The sequence below is a fragment of the Engraulis encrasicolus genome, chromosome 15 (assembly GCF_034702125.1).
Source record: "Engraulis encrasicolus isolate BLACKSEA-1 chromosome 15, IST_EnEncr_1.0, whole genome shotgun sequence".
Taxonomy (NCBI): Eukaryota; Metazoa; Chordata; class Actinopteri; order Clupeiformes; family Engraulidae; genus Engraulis; species Engraulis encrasicolus.
In genome coordinates this window covers 43907990-43919621 of record NC_085871.1, presented here as the reverse complement: position 1 = coordinate 43919621, position 11632 = coordinate 43907990, and the positions used below count along the sequence as shown (strand labels likewise).

Here is an 11632-nt window from a genome sequence, read left to right as displayed (position 1 = left end):
CCAGGGAAACCCCATGCTGCTTTGCACAGACGTGTGAACATCGAAACGTTAGTCTTGTTGCTTGCCCAATAAAACACGTTATTTTCCACATCTGAAGATGCTCCGGTGACTCCTTTCTTCCCCTGCAAAAAAACAGATATATCTGTGATAACACCAAAACCATGGGCAGGCAGCTGCTATGCCCAGGGGGACCCAGGTTCAAGTTTGGTACGGGTCATGATCCCAACCCAACTCCTTCTCTCTTTTGTTTTCGACTCGTTTCTTGTCCCGTTCGTCACAGCTCATGGTAATAGTTCATTGGTATTTTTTGAAAAAAGGTTCGCACACTTCTTTGTATTTTTTCTTCTTTAAGTTATTTTTTCTTCTTTTTATTTATTCATTCATTGGAACAATTACAAGTGAATAGTTAATTGGTCCCATGTCATTGTTCCCGGTCTGTCAAGACTCACAGTTTCATTGGAACATTGTGCAGCTCTAGGTCGTTTTGCCACACAGTGTGTGTGTGCGCGCGCGCGCGCGCGCGCGTGTGTGTGTGTGTATGTGTGTGTGTGTGTGTGCGTGTGTGTGTGGGTGGGTGTGTGTGTCTTGTCTTGTCTCGTCTGTGTGTACTTGTGTGAGAATCACTGGAGCACTTGGTCCAATATGGAGGGGTGCAGTTCCGCGGCCTGTAGGCTCCGTACCAGCTCCCGAACAGTAGCCGCTCGACCTGATCTCTGCTTCCATTGGACCAGGCCCGCCAGAACCTACAGAGAGAGAGAGAGAGAGAGAGGGAGATAGAGAGAGAAAGAGAGAGAGAGGGGTAGAGAAAGCAGTAGAGAGAGAGAGAGAGAGAGAGAGAGAGAGGAGCAGAGAGAGCGATAGAGACAGTGAGAGAGAGAGAGAGAGAGAGAGAGAGAGAGAGAGAGAGAAAGAGAGAGGGGTAGAGAGAGGTAGAGGTAGAGAGAGAGCGAAAGAGAGAGGGGTAGAGAGAGTGAGAGAATGAGTGAGAGAGAGAGAGAGCAGTAGAAAAAGAGAGAGAGAAAGAAAGAGAGAGAGAGAGTGAGTGTGTGGTGAGTGTGTACTTCAGGAGTCTGTGGACTGTTTTGATATAAATGCATGTGTATAATGTGGTTGTGTTTGTGTGACAGAGTAATTATCCTCTGGGACTAATAATAAAGTAACTAGAGTGAGTGGTTGGAGGTATGCAAGGAAATAATATTCGAAAAGGACTTGTAAGTTACGCGAACAAAAGACAAAGAAAATGTGTTTGCATTGTTTGAATGTCCTTTGAAATAAAAAGATTTAACAACAACAACAACAACAAAAAAAAGGTAAACTGTACTCTACCTGGCTGCGCACGGCCAGCGGGTGGTTGGCCTGGCAACGGTACACGTCCTCGGCGGAGAGACCCAGGTCCAGCAGCACACACTCCCACTCCGGACCCAGGCGACCCGCCAGCCGATTCAGATGGCGCTCCGACGGAACAGAGTCCAGAACCGACTCCTGGACAGCCCAGCCATCTAGAATTAGAGAGGGGGGGGGAGAGAAGGAAAATGAAGAGAGTTGTTAAACACTATTCAAAAAGTTGTTCTGTTACATCAATAGGAATTTTGTTGGTCAAATTTGTTAGACAAGTCAAGGGTAGCGTGAGCAATACGACAGCATATCGAAATTGACTGAATTGGTCCTTGAAGGCGCTAAGTCCCTTACAACTCTACAACCCACATACCAAAGGAGATGTAAACCTAAAGGTAAGGGCAAGAGCTTATCAATGTAATGCCAAGAAAATGGGGCAAACATGGATAAGGCTGTATTCCCCTTACAAAGCTTTTGAAGCATGTTGGAGCGACAATCTTTATATCTGATTTATATAACAGTGTTTATATGTTATTAAACAATGGTGTGACATTGCTAAAGGTCAGTGTATTAAAAATGTGTCAATTAGCGATTAGCAGTATATATACCAAAAATACCAAGTTTGCAGCCACACGGAAAGTGATGAAAGTAGGCTTTGGCTATAATCTTTTTTTTCCCAGTCCCAAACTATTTTGAGGGTGCTTAATAACAAACTCCAAATTAAGCAACTGTGTTTCCCTTTTTACAGAATAAATATATTTAGCCTGCAAATTGTCCCGTCATTATACGCTTACCGATTAGCTGCTTGCTAAACTTCTCTTTACACAATAATTTTCATTGTTTCTTTTTTTTCTCTCACTCTTTCCTGTCCTTCTGAATGACCAGAGACTTAAGTACAACAACATTATTTATTAATAGATTGTAATGTAAGGAGAAGTGTAATTAATTCTATCGCTATCAATTCGTCTGACCCTGCTGAATCTGCTGTCTGACTGACTGACTGGTCTCCCAGCAAAAGAAATATGCAGATAATAATAACAATGAAACCTAAATTTACTGATTTTACAATAGACCGAAAAGCCTCTTGAATAGTATTCGTCATTTAACTCTTGGTATGACACAAACATGTTTTTTAATGTCCTCGTAAAAAAACATGTGATGAAGCACAAAGGACATGCCTCATCATGCCAATTAATTTCCCTCGGAATTAATAAATGATACTCTACTCTACTCCAGGGGCGGAGCTATAGTGGGGGCGAGCAGGGCATTTGCCCCTGGGCCCGGGGCCCTTCTGTATTGGCGGTGGGGGCCCTACTGTCAACTTGGTAGGCAATATGGGGTCCCTGTGTACAATTGTTCCGCCTCTGCTCTACTCTACTCATATTTAATTAGTTCAGAATTTGCCCATAACACCCCTTAAAGGGGTATGCCACTATTTTGGGGCTTAATACAGTTAAACTCGTTGGCCAGGGTTTATAAAGGTGGTAAAGTGTCTTATTTTTCATGTAAGCCGTTGTCTTGCTTTAAGACAAGTTAAAAGAGGGAGCATGTCGCTAAGCTAGTGAAAGTCAATGGATCCATGTAGCAATGCTACACGGATCCATTGACTTTCACTAGCTTAGCGACATATTCCCTCTTTTAACTTGTCTGAAAGCAAGACAACGCTTAACATGAAAAATAAGACACTTTACCACCTTTATAAATCCCAGCCAATGATTTTAACTGTATTAAGCCCCAAAATAGTGACATACCCCTTTAATGTAGAGTAGGGGGTGGGGGTGCTGGACGGGGTTAATCTAGGGCACCGATCTGGAATACTGGCACCACTGATGCCCATGGGAGAAGGAGAAGGAGCCAAAACATGTTTGACCCTGGTAGGTGAAGCCAGTCAGCTGAAAGTGTGTGTGTGTGTGTGTGTGTGTGTGTGTGTGTGTGTGTGTGTGTGTGTGTGTGTGTGTGTGTGTGTGTGTGTGTGTGTGTGTGTGTGTGTGTGTGTGTCTGTGTGACCTGACCTCCCATGCCGCTTTTAGATCACAGGGGTAAATAAAGAATACTACTACCCAAGGGGTTATGCAACTGGAAACCTATTTCACAACAAGCAGTTTTCTGGTGGTTACACTGTGTGTGTGAACGACCAAAAACAAAATCACATGATAACTGGCCCCAGTACAGCATTCATTGAGAAATTGGGTACTTTGTAAATGTCTTTCGTGTAAAATAGTAAGTTTTACTTTCTCACCATTCACATATTGCCTTGCTCCTGTCCCACAAACTCACCCAATCACATACACACAGTCAAACAAACACACAATACCTGGGGAATAAGCCTTTGCTCTTTCCAGGGAGGCAAGGGGACACTGAATATTTGAAGACAAAGATATCAGATGGCAAGACGGAGAGAATATTGTGTTTGAGAAAACACAGAACGCAAAAGAAGGGAGGCAGGGCAAGGGACAGAAAAAGGGGGGAGAGAGAGTGAAAGAAAGAAAGAGAATATACACTAAGGTAATGGTACACAAAGGAAAGAAAGAGAGAGAGAGGCGTTCAATAGCAAGAGCGAGATATTGAGATCGCATTGCACTCGTTTCCAAGAAAAGAGAGGAGACGACAAACACGAACCGAGAACGAGAGAGAGAGAGAGAGAGAGAGAGAGAGAGAGAGAGAGAGAGAGAGAGAGAGAGAGAGAGAGAGAGAGAGAATAAAAGGCGGGCAAAAGGAAAGTAGAAAGGCAAGGGTAAAGAAAAAGATAATGAGTTATAGAGTATAGACAAACAAACAAGAACCAAGGGAGAGAGAGAGAGAGAGACAGAGCACTCTTCAAATACAGACATACAGACAGATAGAAAGAGAGAAAGTAGAAAGAACAGAGTAAGTAAACAAAGGGGATGGAATATGACATAAATGACATGCTAAATCCAAGCTGCTCTATGATCACTACAAATTCGTGATCTAGGTGGAATCTGTGATGATGACATTTAACGTGTTTAAATGGCATGCCTTTCGATACATTTTTTTTCTGTTGAGCTCAGAGATCGTAGAATAGTGGCCTCCATTCATGTATTCAGGTTGGACTGAGTAGATTATGGTGATTAGGGCTACACGATATATCGAAAATGTATCGATATCACGATATCACGGCTTGCGATACACGTATTGCAAAAGGTGGTTATATCGTGATACCTACATTTTAATTTTTAATAACAGCCAATTTGGTGAAAAGGTTAAAAAAGGTATTAAAAGGTTGACATTTTAAGTTGATACTGTATATTAGTGAAGTTTTTTTCGAATAAAAATAATGTTGGAAATAAAACATTGCTCTCAGTTGTTTCATACATGATAAAGTGTACAATGGCAAGTAGAGAGGGGAAAATATATTAAATATTGCGAGTAATATCGATATCGCGATATACAGTCATGTTATCGTGTATCGCATATTTTTGTAATATCGTGCATCACTAATGGTGATGAAACATTCCTGGAGGCAGCCAGGCTAGCAGAGTAGTAGAGCAGATGAGATTCTAGTAATAATTCTGAAGGAAAAAAACAATGACGCAATATACACCAATCCGAGAAGCGATTTATTGGCGCCGCCATCGTTCGCTGCCGCCATTGCTGAAGTGCCGTTCTATTCATTAAACCCATTATGCCATCTATAAATAGTTGCTGCGCTTATAAATTCTGGTGACTGAGACCATCGAAATGACAGCCTGAATTAAGTTTTGAATAAAGTTTCATGGATAGAGGATGTCAGCCAGTGGCCACAGGTGATTGATGAAGCTATATCATGAACTGGTAGAATGTATAAATTAATTAAACATTTAATTTAAGAAGGACATGTAAAGCTATACTGAATAGACCTAGCTATGTGCAGGCTAACTGGCATCTCTCCAAAACGAGTTTGTTAATAAATTCTGGTTTCACTTAAAAAGTTCAAAAATGCCTTCAACCCCAAGACCCTCATTGATCTACCAGCAAAATGTTTTTGCTTGTTAAATGGTTGTGTGAATTGTTTGTTGTCAACATTACATGTTCGGATTTGGCTGTCTCCTCGTCCCGCCTCCTGGCCCCTCCTCCGTGGAGAAAACGATAAAGTTTCCCAGCTGTCAGCCTCGCCACAACAACTTTTGAGGGACTGTTTTTCATTCACCATCCCAATTGCAAATGAGAAAAAGACTTTACAATTGAGCTTTTGCAAGATATTGAAATATAATGCTGCTGTCAGTGATGTCATCATGACGAGAAGCAAGTGGAGGAGGCAAGTGGAGGAGGCAAGGTCACATATTGGGATGCACCCTACATGTCCGGATTTAGCTAGCAAACCGGAGCTAGCCATGTGTTAGTTTACCACAGGTTGGCTAGTAGTTAGCCGCTAGCTCGCCTGGGACCATCGATGTATTTATTAAGCGATTTATAGACTTTCAAAGCTCCTAATGTCTCGTTTTCAATGGCATGGATTTTCTTTTAACAGCCACTAATGTAGGCATATTAAATTAGTTGGCTACTATTGGCTTATAAAATTACGGGTCAGGAAGCACTTCTGTTATGGCGGCCGTTCTACTCCGGTTATTTCCTCGGATCGGTGTATATGTAAAGGACACTTCATTAGGTATACCTCTCTAGTCCTGGGTTAAAATCCATTTAGCCTTCAGAACTGCCTTAACTGGCCCTACCGTGTAGGGCACTCATCTACTACGCAGCCAACCTGGGTTCGATTCCAGCCTGGGTCCTTTTATTTGCCGATCCTTCCCCATCTCTCTCTCCCAAACATTTCCTGTCTCTCTCTCAAACTGTCCTGTCCTAATAAAGTCTAAAAGACCAAAAAAAAAATTATATATATATTTAAAACCTGCCTTAACTGTCTGCAACAATTCTCGTGTAGGCTGTGGCAATCAATTGGTAATAAGAGGCCCAAGTTGTGGCAAGATAATATATCCCTACGCCATGATACCACCTGTATATTTTGTCTTTTTTGGACCATTCTCTGTAAACTCTTGAGATGGTTTTGTGTGAATCCCAGTAGATCAGTAAGCCCCAACAGCCATGCCATGTTCAAAGTCATTAGGTTTTGTCAGAGGACGCGCTCAACTTCTTGGAAAAAATTAATATCTTTGGGTGCGCCATAAAAGGTATCATTTTAAAGAAGAAAAAATCTGCACTCACAAACTACTTCTCATTATTTATTTATAGATTATCACCATGTCCACAAGCAAACGCATTTCGGCTATCTAGCCTTCATCAGTGCGTGGTGATTTTTTCTTCTTTATGTTCAAAGTCATTTCAATAACCCTTCTTCCCCATTGTGATGCTCGGTTTGAACTGTAAGTTATCATATCATATCGACCATGTCTACATTCGTAAATGCATTGAGTTGCTGCAAATTGTTCGGCTGGTCAGAAATTTCCGTCAATGAAAAGTTGGAAAGGTGGAAATTACCGGTAAGTGGGCGGTGAGTGTAATCAGGGCCGGCCCAAGCCTTTATGGGGCCCTAAGCAAAATTTCATCCAGTGGCCCCAAACCAACTCATCATCAGATACTTCATAAGCTTCATTTACTTGCACAAGTGAGAGGTGGGAGCTAAGGACATAGGTGACTGAGCTTCCTGTAGATTGTGTACAAGTCCATTTATTCCTGGAACTTTGCTGTTCATGGGGGGTCCTAAGAAATTGCATAGTTCGCTTATGCCTCGGGCCGGCCCTGAGTGTAATTCAGTCAGTCATTGACCTTTCTGACCACCGTTGCCTGGCAACAGCCTTCGACAATCATCTCTCATTGAATAACTTAACTGAGGACTGACTCAAGTAGGTTGTGAATGGGGGAAGTGGGAACACAGTATATGAATGAAGCCATTACAGCTTATGAATGGAATATGGCGTTAGTCAAGTCGGCTCTATTGTCAATTTCTTTACATCCACTGGTCATACAAAGAATTGAAATTGCGTGTCTTACTTTCCCACTGCAGACAGAGGCCTACTTTAGGTATAGACATAGATAGACAGTATAGACATAGACAGTACACATACAGTACACCTAGAGCACTCATGCAAAACACATACAGGCACTTAAAGTACAAGACTGGACAAACAGAAGACATAAAGAGAATAAAAAGAGGTGGTGTTGTGCAAGGAGGAGCCATACCCTATATGAAGCGAATACGAAGTGATGGTTCTCTTCATCTATATTCATGGGGATGCGGCGCCTAGCAACGCCGCTGAAAACATCCTGTGATGGAGGACCAGTTGCACTTGAGTGACCTCATACACTTGCAGTGTGCAAGCAGGCACTCCTCTCTTACACAAGGTGCTTGAGGCCTTGAGGGACACAAGACACATGCGTGCGCACGCACCCACTTAGTTTTCCCCTGGGATCAATAAATTATACTCTACTCTCTACTCTACTACGCATGCACGCACGCACACTCAGACACAGACACACACACACACATAAGTGGGAGAGAAAGAGAGCTCACTGGTTTAGCTGGGCCCTGTTCGCCATTCATCCGCTTGCTAATTTCCACAAAAAATAATGCTGGTAATGTTTGTTTGTTTAGCTTAGTTTGTTTGGCATTATGTTTATGACTCGTTTATAGGGGCGGAGTGGGAGGACTTTTCCCACCGGGACAATTTTCCCCTTGGCGGCCCTTAGGGCCGGCTGAGATTAAAATACGGCCGCGATATTATATTTGACGGCCGCGGCCCACCGGCACAAGTCCCCGATCTCCCGATGGCCACTCCGCGCCTGCTCGTTTATGACACTATTATGACATGTGTATGTCATACGTATCATGACGCGGGCGTCAAGTAAAGTGTAACCGTGTGTTTGTTTAGCTGGTGATGCCTGAAGGATTACTCCTTCATACGTATGATAGCTGAGTAGAAACGTAATTACTCACACTACGTGTGTGTGTGTGTGTGTGTGTGTGTGTGTGTGTGTGTGTGTGTGTGTGTGTGCGTGTGCGTGTGCGCACGCGCGCGCGCATCACCCTGTATTTCTCTTTAGCTAATGTACCAAACGCATTCAATCAGCTTTTGCAGACGCATTACACTCGTTCATGGACATGAGAGGAAACATCAAACAAGAACTCAGAGAGAGAGAGAGAGAGAGAGAGAGAGAGAGAGAGAGAGAGAGAGAACTCTTCAAATACAGACATGCAGACAGACAGAAAGAGAGAGAGAATGTAGGAAAGACAAGTGTGACAAGAGAGAGTAAACAAGAGGATGGGATAAGGCAGTGATTCTCAAAGTGTGGTCCGGGGACCACTTGTGGTCCGCAACAGAGCTCAGGTGGTCCGCGAGGGGATCTATACTTTTCCAAGACAAGCTAGCAGTATACTATATTTGTAACACTATTACAAAGCTAAACATAGCTGAAGTATTATTTTCACCACAATAGGATGGGCTTGTAATGTGAATAATAGTAAGGGGCATCATTAGCAGTGTCAAATTAGCACCCGTCAACTGTCAATTCAGTTGATACGTGGTCCCTGAAGATTTTTGGGGGGAACAAAGTGGTTCTCGATCTGAAAAAGTTTGAGAAACACTGGGATAAGGCATTATAAATGACATGCTAAAGCGGGATTCACAAAAACTAGGCTGCTTCGTCCGGACGTGCCTACGTCACTAGTGATGCGTGTCCTCGTTGCCGAACTGCAGTGGGCACTGCACTGGGACTCCCTAGTTTCAAACAAGCGATTTAGGGTTAGGTTTAGGGTTAAGGTTAGGGTTAGGGTTAGATTTAGGGTTAAGGTTAGGGTTAGGGTTAGGTTTAGGGTAAAGGTTAGGTTTAGGATAAGGGACGGTATGGACGGTTGTCATGGCGATGCTTCAAACGGCGTCGGCAACAAGGACGCACATAGCTATTGTGTCATAGGCACATAATACCGCCTCCGGGCGAAACAACGTAGAATTGGTTTGTCCCATGCTAAAGCCAAGCTACTCTAACATGTTTTACCAGCCTTTGCAGACTTTATGAACAGCATAAACAAGGATATGATCGATTAGCTAATGTTTCCTCAAGGATTACTTGTTCATATGATCGCCATATAGAAAATCTGATTATGCAGATCTCTGGGTATGTATGTGCCGTGCGCGCACACAAGTCTACACATGTTCATGTATTATACGAGACTTTGGTTATTGAACTTTTCGTGTGTGTGTGTGTTTGTGTGTGTGTGTGTGTTTGTGTGTTTGTGTGTGTGTGTGTGTGTGTGTGTGTGTGTGTGTGTGTGTGTTGTTTTATTATTGTACGGAAGCCATTTAGAGACAATAGGAGTCAAAAGATGACCACAATGCATATAAATCTAATGTAATGTAATGTAATAAATAATCCGTACAAAAATCTCTACTGCTCAGACTCATTGCTCCTATCAAATGTTCCTATCAAAAATGTAATGTTGTATAATTGTAAATAGTGGTGTACTGTACTCCATTAAGCCTTTATTGGACTGCTACAATGAGGAGGTGTATACCATATTTCAGGCTGCCTGAAATATGAGTGCATGTGTTTGACATGCCTACAGTATTAATCAGCGAACTCATACTATCTCACCGCATTCTTCATCCCCAGGGGCCTGCGTTTAGTCACACACACACACACACACACACACACACACACACACACACACACACACACACACACACACACACACACACACACACACACACACACACACACACACACACACACGGAGGCATACACACACGGGCGCACGCACACACAGTCACAAACACAGACACGCACAGGCAGGCAGGGAGGCACACACACACACACACACTTGCACCCTTGCACTCACACTCACCCAGCCTCTCTGCTGCCGCTGCTATTTCCAGAGTTCTTAAGAGGGGGGTGGCATTAACGAGAGAGACAAACACACACACACACACACGCACCCTTAAAGGGACAGTTTGGTCAATTTCAACATGCAGTTGTATTGCTCACGCTACCTTTGACTTGTCAGTACCTGGTGATGCCACATTTTTCGGCTCAGCCCTTTCCGAGATATGAGCAATTCTAATGGGGGCAGCGTTTGTTTACATTTTTAATCAATGAAACATAGGCCAACTCCAAATATTTTCCCAAAAGGTACTGCTGTTTGCTAGTTGTCTGCTGATGTTTTATAACCTTTTGGATGTTTTTGGGAATAAAAAAAAATGTTTTTTTGAAATGTAAACAAAGAGCTGCCCCCATTACAATGACCAGGATCTCGGAAACGGCTGAAGAAGAAGAAAAAAAAATCTCAGGCACTGACAAGTCCAGGGTGGTGTGAGCATTACAACTGCATGTTGAAATTGACCAAACTGTCCCTTTAAGAGGGGGGTGGCATTAACGAGACTGTCAGCAGACAGATACAGACACACAAAGAGATTACCAAGATATGCCAGCAGTGACACACACACACACACACACACAAACACACAGTCACACACACTTACACTCACACGCACTAGACTACACTACACCAAAGCCTTTATGGCGGTGCGGGACTTAAAAAGCCTCAATGTGACTGAAGTGGTGTGCGTGTGTGCATCCACGCAAGTGTCATAGGACGGCATTATCAAAGCTGTGCTGTCGCCTGACTACAATGCGCAGGCGTATTGTGTGTGTGTGTGTGCGTGTGTGTGTGTGTGTGTGTGTGTGTGTGTGTGTGTGTGTGTGTGTGTGTGTGTGTGTGTGTGTGTCTGTGCCTCCTTGCCCGTGTGTGTGTGTGTGTGTGTGTGTGTGTGTGTGTGTGTGTGTGTGTGTGTGTGTGTGTGTGTGTGTGTGTGTGTGTGTGTGTGTGTGTGTGTGTGTGTGTGTGTGTGTGTATAGCTGGAGTAGTGACTGCCGCTTATTGCCACACATGAACTTTTCATGAATATTTACTAAGTAATAAACCAATATACAGTATACAGCTAAAAACGTCTATTTCTTGAAAATCAAAATGGCAGACGATGGAGAAGATCCGCCTTTTATATGAAAAGTGCAATTTTCCCAGTCATAATGAATACTTAGAATTTGACGGTGGTGGCAAGTATTCATGAAAAAGGTAACAATTGTGAATGGACAGCATGAATTCTGGGAATGAACTGCTAAAAATATTACACAGTGCACCTTTAATTACTGTGTCTACATGTAACAACATGTAACACTATGTGTGCTTACAGTGTTGCACTTCCTACTAACTCTGTCCCTAATCAAGGCTGTACTGGCCATTTGGCATAGCGGGCATTTCCCGGTGGGCCCTGTACCCTCGTGGGCTCCTATTTTCAGAAAAATAGGGGCCCACGAAGGTGACCACATTTGAGTCAGTTCTGATTCTATT

The 11632-nt window shown here is 43.1% G+C and overlaps 1 protein-coding gene across 1 annotated transcript in view; it reads right to left on the bottom strand.

Moving 5' to 3' along the window:
* Positions 1-348: 348 nt before the first annotated feature.
* The window catches only part of cradd (CASP2 and RIPK1 domain containing adaptor with death domain), a 58563-nt gene continuing 47279 nt past the window's right edge, over positions 349-11632 (bottom strand). The window contains exons 2-3 of the mRNA XM_063217540.1: positions 1327-1499; positions 349-743 (exon numbers count right to left, since the gene is read on the bottom strand). Coding sequence (XP_063073610.1) covers positions 621-743; positions 1327-1499 — 296 coding nt within the window. The 3' untranslated portion in view covers positions 349-620. The remainder of the gene's footprint in view (positions 744-1326; positions 1500-11632) is intronic.